Source organism: Nilaparvata lugens, chromosome 1 (genome assembly GCF_014356525.2).
Source record: "Nilaparvata lugens isolate BPH chromosome 1, ASM1435652v1, whole genome shotgun sequence".
Classification (NCBI taxonomy): Eukaryota; Metazoa; Arthropoda; class Insecta; order Hemiptera; family Delphacidae; genus Nilaparvata; species Nilaparvata lugens.
The window spans coordinates 72,021,358-72,035,162 of record NC_052504.1 but is presented as its reverse complement, the minus strand read 5'-3'; the positions used below and the strand labels follow the sequence as shown (position 1 = coordinate 72,035,162).

At 33.0% G+C, this 13,805-nt stretch overlaps 1 protein-coding gene across 11 annotated transcripts in view; it reads right to left on the bottom strand.

The window, feature by feature from the left end:
* Nucleotides 1-4,752: 4,752 nt before the first annotated feature.
* Nucleotides 4,753-13,805, bottom strand: part of LOC111053438 (leukocyte elastase inhibitor-like) — a 98,906-nt gene continuing 89,853 nt past the window's right edge. For 4 of the 11 annotated variants that reach the window (XM_039442151.1, XM_039442139.1, XM_039442157.1 and 1 more), the window contains exon 8: nt 8,614-8,862. In XM_039442151.1, coding sequence (XP_039298085.1) covers nt 8,717-8,862 — 146 coding nt within the window. In that variant the 3' untranslated portion in view covers nt 8,614-8,716. Of the gene's footprint in view, nt 6,651-8,613; nt 8,863-13,805 lie in introns of those variants that run through there. The other 7 variants (XM_039442164.1, XM_039442105.1, XM_039442145.1 and 4 more) reach the window with 5 other exon arrangements.

Here is a 13,805-nt window from a genome sequence, read left to right as displayed (position 1 = left end):
TTCTTCAAAAACCTTGGATTTTCGGTTCCTTTTCCAGTTTCCTGCAATTTTCGCCAAATCGAGCCATCAGACAGAAAATGTCATTTCAGCCTTTTCAAAGACAATAAAATTTCGTAAAAAATGATTAATTCATTCGAATTAATTCGGAGCTCTATATCGTCATTGAGTGCTGAGTTGAGTTACAACTTAGATAAATTTTCAGAAAAATCTTTATTTGAAGGAATTTCCGTTTTTTCAACTATCTTTCGATATTCACTATTTAAATTTATGATTCAAAATCCCTCTAGGCGTAATTTTGTGCTCCACAACCTGAAACCATTCTATCTCGAATGAATTTCCAGGTACACCCGATAACTAATTGCCTTGCATCTGACCAATTGGTTTCCATGAAATTATCTGTTGGTGGTAGAATTACCTTACCTGTACTTTTCACTGCCTCGTGACTGGGCTACTATACTCACCATTTTAGGCTTGGTAACTTGAATATTGTCCAATTGTCACACCCCTCTACACCTCAAATTAATACTCTAAAGGAGTTTTGATGAAAATTAAACTTTCGTCCTTAACCTATCACAATATCTATAATATTCCTTATTCACAATATAATGATATCACAATATTCGTTTATTGATTCATGATACGAGATTGTGAAATACATTAGTTTAGATAGTTCGACCATAGAGAAACAATAGCATAAGTTTACGCTATTGTTTCTCTATATGGTTCAACTATATTATCAAAGATTTGAAAAGAATGATATTGTAGATTTCACAATCATGTATTGTTTGATGTTACAATCGTGTAAGTTGGTATGATTATTTATTTTGAATAAATTTCAACTTTTTCCAATAAAAAAGGCTTCTGAATTACAAAAAATACGATACTTGGGTTTACTTTCTGAAAATGTTAATATTGTTTAATGTTTGAGAAGTTGTTTTTTATGGGGAATGATTGACATAAGTTTATAGCAGTGATACCTAGTAAGGTGTTATCTTATTCAAATGGAGAAGCTGACTATATGAGACGTAGGAGTGGAGAGCACCTCAGCCTCAGCAGTCAGCAGTCAGCACCCAAACACAGTGTTTATTAGCGCATCCATCAAGGTGGCTTTCTCTCTTTCTCAGCCTGCAACTTGTTGGGCACTACACACACGTGGGCTGATCGGTCGTCCACCCTGGATACCTGGACCACTGCAGCCACTTTCTGTTTAACACGACCGATATTTATCGCATTATAATGAACGCTCGCATTTTTGTCATTCGCAACGCTTCCAAACACATAATTAGTCAGCTGCATTCGCTGCTTGTGAAAGTGATTCCATCGGTTGTCTTCTCCTCCCCTTTCATCCTCGCTCTTTATCTTAACTACAATTCTACACTCATGTGGCTTAAAAACCAAAATATTCCATTCTATATTCATACTTTTTTCCTAACTCATGTTGATAGGTTCAGTATCGTAATTTTGAAATGGCTATAATTTATTCGATTCTAAACACAGATGGGTAGTCTTGATGGGGATTCCAAGAACGTTTTTGTATTGTATATATATTCTCTTCCATTCGATTTTGATTTTTGAATGAATAAATTCTAATTAAAATGAACCAGTACAATTCTTTCCAAATGGAGTAGAGTAGAAGGAAATAATCCAAGCTATTCTAGCGGTTTGACTCAGTGGTCACACTGATAAGCTAGTCCAGGCAAATGGTCGTTTTTCAGGAAACAGCCCCGAAAGAATTTTTTCGACGGTGTTCTATATGTATTTTGGGGCGCTGAATTCGAATCTGAAATTGGCTGACAAGTCAGAGGGCGGCTTCACCCCCGAAACCCCCACAATTTCAGACTTTTTCAATTTTCCCATTTTATCTCATAAACCTGGAAAAATCATTCTTGAAAAAATGGAAGAAAATAAAATTTCCAATAATTTGAGTGGTGGTGCAAGATTCTACCATTTTTGGTTCCGGAGCTACGAATTTTCAAAGAAGGGGATTTTTCAAGTGGTTTTCAAAATTATGCAAACCTACCACTTCTACCCTTTACAACTTGGATATTTTTCTAGTATAGATGAAAAACCACACTTCACGTGAAAGAACAATTTATTATGAACAGGATTCCTTAGGAATTTTCGAATTCAGTACTGGGGGGAGGGAAAATCACCCGTTAGAAACATTTAATTTCAGTATTTCCTAGTGTGGGGGTACGTCATAAGGATACGTCAAGGATCAAAACTTTAGACACATAACTTTTGACAGAATGATCAGATCTCGTACTGCAGCTCATTCTTCTCAGCTCGTCAAGGCAGTTCAAAATCATGTATCATAACTGAAATTAGATGGAAAAATAAAAAAATTCCTCTTTTAGTGTAGGCCTATTTTAGCCCCTAGGTATTTAAAGTTTTGTGTCTAAAGTTTTGATCCTTGACGTATCCTCATGACGTAGGAAATACTGAAATTAAATGTTTCTAACGGGTGATTCTCATAGAAAATACCCCTTGTGAGATGATTTCAGACGAAATATGTATTTTTTGTTAGGAAGGCCTTGGAAAGGTATTATAATGAAAAATTTGTATTTTGGCTGTAAGACATGATTTTCTATTTTTGGGTGTATTCCCCCTCCCCTCACTACTAAATTCGAAAATTCCTAAGGATTACTGTTCATAATGAATTGTTCTCTCACTTGATGTGTGGTTTTTTATCTAGTCTATTATAGAAAAATATCCCAGTTGTATAGGGTAGAAGTGGTAGGTTTGCATAATTTTGAAAACCCTTTAAAAAATACGTCTTTTTTGAAAATTCGTAGCTCCGAAACCAAAAATGGTAGAATCCTGCACCACCACTCAAATTATTGGAAACTTTATTTTCTTCAATTTTGTCAAGAATTATTCCTCTTGAGAGACTCAAGGTTTACGAGATAAAATGGGAAAATTGAAAAAGTCCGAAATTATGGGGGTTTTGGGGGTGAAGCCGCCCTCTGGCTTGTCAGCAAATTTCAGATTCGAATTCAGCGCCCCAAAATACATATAGAACCGTCTAGAAAAATTCTTTCGGGGCTGTTTCCTGAAAAACGACCATTTGACTGGACTAAGCTATCTATAGCTTAGATAAGTTAAGAATCATGCGGCTAATAGTGCCGTTGGAAGGGCCGCTTGTGCCAACTCCTCTAAATATTATTGATGAGTTGTAAAATCGCTTCTCGATGGTTCTGAACCCACCTAAAACTGTAGGTCCATTCATCTCTCATTATCATCCGCCTCATTACCAACGCATAAGCCTAGAGCTCATGTGGGCATAGAGCCCACTATGCAAGCCTAGAGCTCATGTGGGCATAGAACCCACTATGCAAGCCTAGAGCTCATGTGGGCATAGAGCCCACTATGCAAGCCTAGAGCTCATGTGGGCATAGAGCCCACTATGCAAGCCTAGAGCTCATGTGGGCATAGAGCCCACTATGCAAGCCTAGAGCTCATGTGTGCATCACCCTCAGCAATTTCGACAAAACAAATTGTTCTATTATTAGTTTGATATGTCTGGGAAATACTGGTTATTAAGCCGGCTCTAGACATGCGTCATTCAGCAAGCAGCGAATGTTCGGCGTTCGGCGAACTATTCGTCTTGATAGTTGCTGATTAACGAGCACACATCTACACATATATGCGTGGTTTGCCGTGCACTTGCTCGTTTTGGGAATAGCTAATATTCGTCAACTGAATGTCATCTACCGTCAACATCGATCTCGATATTGAAGATGATCTATGCTTATCCTGCTGTTATAAATAAATCAAACTAACCCTATGTACCCGGTCAATAACTGTAATAGGACAAGAAAAACCCTAGAATTTTAACTTCAATTGATTAAAAATAAATATTTGTAGAAATTTTTAAAACATTTAAAGAATTCGGGTTATAATTCAGTAACCTGGACGGTACTCTTTATTATCTAGTTTTCATAAAGATTTGAATTATCCATTAACTAGCAGGTAACCCGTGCTGCACAAGGGTTTATTTTAAAAGTTGACAAACTGAAAACTTGAGCGAGTGGAATCTTGAAGAGGTTGAAGTTTAGGCCTAGAACCATCCTCGGTTAGTTATTTGCAAAATTTCAAGTTTATTACAGTCCAAGTTCTTCAACTTGATAGTAACATAATAAAGTGACAGAACTCAAATCTTGTTTAGAAACTTTCCTCAACTTGATGCCAACCTTACAAAATTAAACTGGCTATTAATTTAGTTAGCAATTATTTTAACCATCTGTTTTGAAGAGGTAGTATCACTAGATTATAGTTCTATATTAACATAATGGTATGTGCATTAATTTTCATATGCTTTTTGCCGAATATTCGTCCACTTTGATGTTCGACTCTGACCGGGAAAACAACGAGCACGAATGTTCACTGCTTGCCGAATACCAAACATCCATCCACACTACTAGCGATTTGGCGAGTCGCTGCTCGGTGTTTGCCGAATGACGGCATGTCTGGAGCCGGCTTTTTACTTGACAGCCAGTATATTATCGAATTCATAAAAATACATATATTGAAAAATCATGGAAGATATTCGCTATGAATAGATTAACGTGAACATTCTTCAAAGACATGATAGCAAAAACCTGAATTTGCTAGAACACAAGAGTATACGAGTATATGAAGACAAATTGATCATACGGATTCCAAGGTTGATCCTGTGCATGATCCTTTTGATCCTGTATCTTGCTCATTGCATGCAACACAAACAATATAATCTTCCAATAAAACTCTATATTGGCCAGAATAAGTTTTTTATTGTCATGAGAAATATTGCTGTCATTAGTAAATTAATATGACAATAACCATACGGTATTCGAAATGGAATAATTATAATCAACATTATTAAAGAATAATTATATTGTCATTGTCGGTTGAATGTAAACTTATCACAAATAATTATTTTTGGTAATACTTACATTATTCTTCGTTTTTATCAATCATTTGTCCAAATGGGTACAGTAATATAATTATCAAATTTTCATGGAATTTGTTAGATTATAAAATTAATTATACAGTAAATATATAGAAAACTGTATTGCATCTACAATTTGTACAGTCTGTAAATGTAGATTTTCAGATTCTTATTCTTACAATACGTCCCGTAATCCCAAACCAAACCTTTCGTTATTTAATATTCTCATTTTCAATCAATTTATAATTGGAACAATAATTATTTTCATCAATTCATGCAAGAGTGATCTTGCTTTAATTTCCAACATATTTCCCACTGAAAATGAGGAAGTTAGCGGCTGCCATTTTCCTTGTTATCAGGCATAGGAAAGGATGATCAGCATGGAACTCAAAGGTTGGTGGTGGATCTGGTTCATATGAACCGGAGTATGCGCCGAATATTATAGCTGCAGAAACAGAAAATAAACATGTAAAATAATATGTAAAACTATGTGCGGCAATTACATAATACTGGAATTTTTATATGGTTTTTTTTAAATGGGCGGAGCCAATTTGAGCTGGAAAAATAATTGAAGAAAAAAATTATTGGGTATATGTAGTTGGTAATTGGTGTACTTTACTGGTTCACTAATATTGAGAAGGATTATATTAATTAGAAAAGATGTTGTTCCTTGATTGAAAATGATATAATTCAAATATCGATATGAATTTCCTCACATTCACCAAAAGTTTTGTCTTTATGAAAATTTCAAGTTTTCAAATGTTAATAGAGTTTTCAAATTTCAATATAAAGTTAGAAATAACTTTTATGCTAAAAACATGAAATAAAACTGTATTGATAGATTTTTGAACTTGGTATATTATATTGACAATAACATTGAAATGACATTTTTAACTGGATGTTGTTAAGCAAACTTGCAAAGCATGTAAACAGCACTGACAACAAAATACATTAATCTCTATAATTAATTCAGGGGTGACCCACGAATATCTCAAACAGCCCTTCACAGGTAAGGCACCCTTGCAAAAAGAGTTGTCAGTCGTGAGTGAAATTGAATTGAAAAAATTGTAAACTCAGAAAAATTATTGTCGTCAATAGTCATCTTGAACAGAGATAATCTCTTGTTGGATCCTCCCACCACAAGATTTGATTTTGTGCCTCTCTCCCCCCACAAAGAGTTTCAAAGACGCAGTCTGCGTCCAAATCCCCCTTCTCCTCTGTGAGCACTCCTGATTAATATTGATCGGATCAATACACCACAGCAGGTACCAACAATTAACATAAATTATAGTACATTTAGGCCTACGATATGGATGTGTACGAGTATATATCAAATATTAGGCTATCAATTTGTAATTTTATTGATCTCAGAAATTTTCTCATTTTCAAAAATATACACTTTCCACTTTCATACTTCAGTTTTAGAATTTACAAAATACGTAGAAATCATTCTAAACTCGTCGTCATTTTTTAACTTTGATATTGAAATTGTTAGGCTACAATTGTAAAGAGAGAAGTATATCCAGATTTTTCTAAAGCCAATAATTACAGTATTATTGTTTATTTTGCTCTTCAATTCCAGACAATTTTCCACTGAATAGCACCAAGTTCTTTCTAACGGACATTTTCTTGGTTATCAGGCATAGAAAAGGATGGTCAGCTTGGAAGATGTAGGAGGGCGGAGGAATGACGGCGCTGATGGGAATGACACCTATTATACCTGCAGGAAAAAATGTGATAAAATAATGAAATTGGATGTATAAATGATAAATAAGCTGATTCAGCAAATAAATTCTATTCATTATTGAGAAACCAATTATTTGAACAAGCGTAGTGAGTTCTTTTACTGATTACTGGAGAGAGCCTCGAGTTGTCTGTTTGTTTTTTCGACTAGGTACCTATTAAATTACTTCAGATTACTTTTATCAATCAACCTCAAATTTTCAAACAATACACTTTGCACGGCATAAGTCTCATGTTCTCAACAAATATAACATGCATAGGCCTACTATAGGTAGTATTGCATCGGAAGGGCACAATTTCCTTAGGCCTATAGGCTGGATGCATAGCCCTTTTGTTTGTTCACTATTTTTGTGAATGGCTTCTCCACAATACAATAAGAGACAAACTTTTCGAAATCGAGATTTTGATTCTCACGATCTATGTATTTGTTGTATACATTATTATGTAGTGTACATCATAATGTACACTTTGATGTATCAGGCCTAATAATTGGGTCCATTCAAATTGTAATTTTTCAGGAAACAGCAATAATTTTTCTCAGCAGTTTTAGAAGTATTTTGGGGCGCTGAATTTGAATCTGGAATTTTCTATCACGCCAGAGGGCGGCTTCACCCCTAAAAAACCTAAAACCCCCCCAAATTTTGAGACCTTCTCAATTTTTTCGTTTTATCTCGAAAACCTAAGGCTTTTCTATAAATAGAATTCTCTGCAAAATTGGAGAAAATTAAGTTTCCAAAGACTGAGTAGTCGCGCAGGACTACACGTCTTCTGGTTTTGGAGCTACAGATTTTTCAAAAGGTTACTTTTTCCAAAAGGGGGTATTTTTCAAGATTTTCTGAAAACCTATCACTTCTACCTTATACAACTTAGAGTATTATCAGGTAATGATGAAACATCACATATGATGTGAAGTAGAATTAATTCTGAAAATGATTGGGAATTTTCAAACTTAGTATTTGAGGGGGATGGGAAATACTCGCTAAAAGCAGAGAACCAAGTCCTTCAGCAAAATAATAGCTTTTCAAGGCCTTCCTAATCAATCAAATCAATATTTTGGCTCTCATTGTTACACAAGAGTTATGTTCTATCAGAATCACCTGTTTATTATATTATGCACTTAATTCCGGCATTTTCTATGCTTTGGGGAGAGGGCGGAGAGGCGCACATAAGGATACCTCAGGAATCAAAATTTTAGACACTCAAAACTTTTGACACAACGATTGTATCTCCTCGTACAGCAGCTCATTCTTCTCAGCTTGTCAAGATTTGAAATCAAGTAACATAAGTTGAAATCAATCAAAAAGTTGTATGGGGTAAAAGTGGTAGGTATGTATACTTTTGAGAAAATCTTGAAAAATATCCTTTTACAAATTTGTAGCTCCGAAACCATAAATCGTATAATCCTGCGCGACCACTCAGTATCTTGGAAACGTTATTGTCTTTGATTTTGTAAAGAATGCTATTTCTGAAAAAAACCTGAGTTTTTCGAGTTAAAACGGAAAAATAGAACAAAGTTCCAAAATTATAGCAAAATATGGGTTTGGGGTTATTAGGAGTGAAGTCCTCTAGCATGTCAGTGAATTTCAGATAATAATATCCCAAGAGTCCCAAAATACATATAAAAAGAGGCTGATTTAAAATTGCAGATCAAGTATCGTGGATAAGTAGACGTCTATAGATAAATGGATAGTAGGTCTCTCCCATTTCTGGGAAAGGATATTCTCTTATGTCTGATTTATGCGTAATATTCTTACAAGTAGGTAGATATATATAGCATACAGCAACTCTTTATAGTTCTTGAATTAATAGGGTAAGTGCAGCTTACAGGCAAACTGCACTCAGCGCAGCATTTATTTTCATGATTCCTGGAAGGAATCCAAGCAGTAGATAGCATGGAGGAAGATTTTTTCTTTAAAAAATCTTAGAAAATAAACAGACAATAGAAAAGGAATAAACAGATATATTGCAGCTACAAGAAATGATAGAATTGATAGATACACACATAAAGCCGATTATAACAGGTTACGCAAGGTTGATTCCAGTTCAATTTCCAGTATATTTTCCACTGAATAGGATCATGTTAGTGGCGGTCATTTTCTTCGTTATCAGACATAGAAAAGGATGGTCAGCATAGAATTCGAAGGACAGAGGAGGTGGACGAGGGGCTGCAAAAACGGCTATAGCGATACCTGTAGTAAAAGACATGCAAAAGTAAGTAACAAAATAGGTAATAAAATATATGGTAATCAGCACAAGAAACTAATCTATTAAGTAAGTATTGGATTGAGAAATGGATAATTGATAGAGATCTGAATTGAGAATACCTGCAGATTTCTTGTCTGATGTTGTTGAAAATCTAACCAATAATCTTTAACTTTCATAGGCTACTATTGAAAACAAATTGGGTGACACCATCTGAGAAAATCTAATTGCCAATTTCAAGGACTGAGGAGATAGACCGAACTATCAATCTATCTAATAGTTTGAATCAATTCGTTCAGTACCTGGCCACTTAGACAATATACACTAGCAGAGATTTTGTGAAACTACTTTGCTAATAAATATTAAGGTTGGTTGATCAAGAAATCACTTAGGCATAAGCCGTCATAGTGATAGAGAAAAAATTCCAATAAAAAATTATCTAATGCTCGATTTACACGATTCCATCAGACTGCATTTGAAACCATGTTACAGGTTCAAGTGTACGTGTCCAAACGATTCAAATAGCATATTTTTGCATTTCCCTGCCCAGTAATCACTAACAAGAATATCTATACTGATTGAATCGTGAAAACTCGAGAAATTGGACATTATGATAGTGCCATTTACATAGTGCCAGTTCGAACGAAATCTCAATTTAAACTGTTACGGTATCAGATGCATTGAAAAATATATGAGCCATGCATTGAAATTTACGACATGCGACATATACGACATGCATTGAAAAAATATACCCCAGCCAAGTAACAAGGATTTTATGGAATGATAATAATTTATATGAGAGTACCGTGGTGAGCCTACTCATAGAATGGTAATTATTATGGATATAGAGTTTTAGCAACAATATTATTTATTGAAATAAAAGCTTTATAACCAAGACTACCATTGGAATGATAAGGTGTTCAGTTTACAGTAACTATATTTAGAATATTTTTTCAATATATATAACTAATATTTAATAATATAATAATAATTACTAATATAGTTACTGTAGTTCAGTGCTGGTATTAGAATTTTAGCTTCAACAAACTGCTTCTAATCACCTGAATTCTAAAAAAGTCGAAATAACAATAATATTTTTGTTATGAATGTTCGTCTACATATTATATAATTTCTCACAACAAACAAGATTATTTCCAATATTACATAAACACATTTCCCAATGTTTCTAGAATCCAAAATCCCAGAATATTATGTATTATGCAACTAATGCCTTACATTACAATGTAGTATATAAAGGAATTTTATTACAGTATTATCATATTATAATTTATTTTAAAAGATATACAATTATTTAATATATTATATTAATTTTCGTTTTCGAACTATTATGACGACATTACACAGTCTAATATTTTGAATATGACTTATTTAAAACTAGTACTCACGTGGAGCGTGCTAATAAATATACATATATACATACATATATGTAATATATAAATATATGTACTGATAAATATTAGTTAATAACTGATATTCAAAAAGTTAGACTGTAGTGTCGTCATAATAGTTCAAAAACGAATTATCAACTCACAGTTCGTCATGGATAGCAAAATATATGAGTATAAATTTTCTTTTAAAGTATTATGAGACAGTAATATTATCAACAAAAAATCACAAAACAATGATTACTAATTACCTATAAATTATTGTGTTTATAGTGAGGTCGAAGTTATAGTGAAAGAGAAGAAAGATAAAAGAACAGCGTTACATAGCAACAATGATAACAATGATAGCTAATTACCTATAAATATTGTGTTTATAGTGAGGTCGAAGTTATAGTGAAAGAGAAGAAAGATAAAAGAACAGCGTTGCATAGCAACAATGATAACAATGATAGCTAATTACCTATAAATTATTGTGTTTATAGTGAGGTCGAAGTTATAGTGAAAGAGAAGAAAGATAAAAGAACAGCGTTGCATAGCAACAATGATAACAATGATAGCTAATTACCTATAAATTATTGTGTTTATAGTGAGGTCGAAGTTATAGTGAAAGAGAAGAAAGATCAGGTGTAATATTCACTGTTCAATCTTGTTAAAAATAATGAATTGATATTTTTTGCAAAGAGAATATATTTTTTTAAATGATTTAATAATAAATTTTCATAATATTGCGATGAAATATTTTTCTATTAATAAATTAATTATATTCCTACATTGTTGAAAAACGAACTAGAAAAAAGGATAATTGCATTGTCGAATGATAGACAAGGATAGCAACACCAATTTTAATCAAATACTTTCATTAAAAGGTAGATCTCACTGTAGTAACTGTTGGTTTATGCAGTAGCATAAATAAAAAAAATGAATTAAAGTCGAAATAAATAAGTAAAACTACAAAATAAATCAAAGTTTCTGAATATTCATAGTTGGGCTATTTTAAATCATTTGGTCCTATTGTGGGATTCACATCATTAACCGTCAGCATTAGTTTAATGGGAGAGACAGAGAAGGACGTTGTATTAATGCATGGGAATGCTGACAGATTCAAATTAAATTCACTATGGAAACACCACTATAATGCTTTCATCGATTTTTTTGAATAAAACTTTTCCTCAACAAAAATTATCACAGGACATTTAGGATACTACTGTACCGGTTCCGTACTCACTTTTCAATTATGAACATAAAAAATATATAATAAATGGAAATAATAGATACGTTACCGTATGAAAATTTATTTTTTGGGTTATTTCAAGTCATATTTTTTATCTATATTCGCACAGTCATCATTCTCCAACTTTATCCTATTATATTAAGCGAGCAATTTCTGTATATCTGTTTATATTTTTATATCTGGTTATTTATGTTCAACGGATCTCGAAAACGCCTCTAACGATTTTCACGAAATTTGGAACATAGTGGATTTATGATATAAAAAATCGGTTGCACTAGGTCTCATCCTTGGGAAAACTTGCTGAACGACATTAAAATGATAATTCATCTTTGGCTGAAACAGCTGAGACTTTCGTTGTCTGTGGATGGTAAAAAGTGAGCAAGTGATTCTGTGGAAAATAAAAATATCGCATCCCCGAAATTCATAAGTTGACGTATAGCCAGCTGTAAAATATAAACACGATCATTTTAGAGAATTGTGTTCTGTTTATCAATAGATAAAAATAACGAGCGAAGCTCGGTGCCCCGATATTAATAAACTATTCATGGAAGAATGATGTTAGAATTTAGAATGTAGGAATTTAAAGCTGTTTTTACAATAAAGTTTCTATGATGTCTGGGCTTACAAACATTCTAACAGGATGATAGGCCTACTTGAGAGAATGAAAAGTATAGTAGTGGGTATGCTCGAAAATATTTCAACTCAAACTCTTGAGTTAAATAGGTCTAAATCTTATTCCAATTCATATTGCCCTTGATTGACCGCCAAAGCGTCAGAGGGCTATAATTGACTCCATGTGACAATGGATAGCTTACCTAGGTATTTCACAAAAAGCTCACCTAAAATATATCCTGAAGTGATTTCCCGTCCAAGTTAGAGAGCTGAAGAAATTTCGTAAGATTCACGTTATAAAGTCAGTTGGAATTATGGATTACAGAGTTGCCAATTCTCTATTAGCCACTGATGCCTGCCTTCTATAGTAGATGTTCCTAAACAATAGTATAATAATTATTGCTGATTCTTGTTAATAATGATCAACTCAATCTCAAATATATTTCATTCACCGAGAAAATATATTTCCTTATTATTCCATGATAAATTGTAATAATTAATATGAAATATTTTGATAGTTCATTGTGTTTCTTCACAGTCAACTTACGATTTCGCAAGAGCGCGGAGGAAGAAAAGGATAGAGTTATATGCTTTGTCTTCTGACATACAAGAATAGCAAACCAACGTTAATCAGGTGCTGACTTGAAAACGTGAATCTCACTATCCTAGAAAGGTTGGAGAATGCCAAAATGACAGTAAATGCGTTTAGGTTCAGAATGGGTTTGAAATAACAACATTTCAAGTATCCGAACTGACTAAAATGAATTCTAAAGCTGGGTTTACACCAAAGTTATAAACAAAATGTTAATAACTTAATCCTTATAGATTCTATATTAGATTGAACGGAACTTGACAAACACATATGTTCATCATATGAATGATAAGTTATGTTCAATCTAATAGAATCTATAAGGATTAAATTATCAACATTTTGTTAATAACTTTGGTGTAAACCCAGCTTCAGCAAGCACTGAAATAAAATATGGGGTTATCTAGGTTAGTATTTAACATAATATTTAGGTTTATTATTTATTCACAAAAGACACATTTTGGAAGCAATAGATGATACGGTACTCCATCCATATTGCTTTCATACATACAAGATATTATTCAAGCTCGCAATCCTAATTTGATAAATAAGAATAAAGAACCAATAAGAAAATTATTTTACAAACATAATGAACATAAAAATTAATGAATGAATAAATAAATAATATTAATGATAAATATAATAATGAATGATATAACTTAATGCTGATAATATAATAATAACAATAATACCAAATAATTACAATAATTTCGATTAATAATGAAATTTACAAATTAAAAGTTAATTGTAATGTGGGAAATGATTCTCAGTATTAATATTGAGTTAGAAAGATGATTATGTTGGATTTATGTCAATTATATACAATAATACATCTTTAGGAATCTGCAAAACGTGGATTTTCCAGAAAATAGAGACACTGATTCATGATTAAAGGGATTGATAAACTACAGAGAATATTACATACAAGAGGAAAGAAGAGATCTATCAGGGAAGAATAATTATTGGAAGGCCTTTACTGGGCATTATTCTGTCTCCTCAACAGAGCTTTTCTAAATTCCCCTTGAAATTCACCTTTAGACGTGTTGAATGAATCTATATTTCTCCACTCTCTCATTGAACAACTGAGGGGCC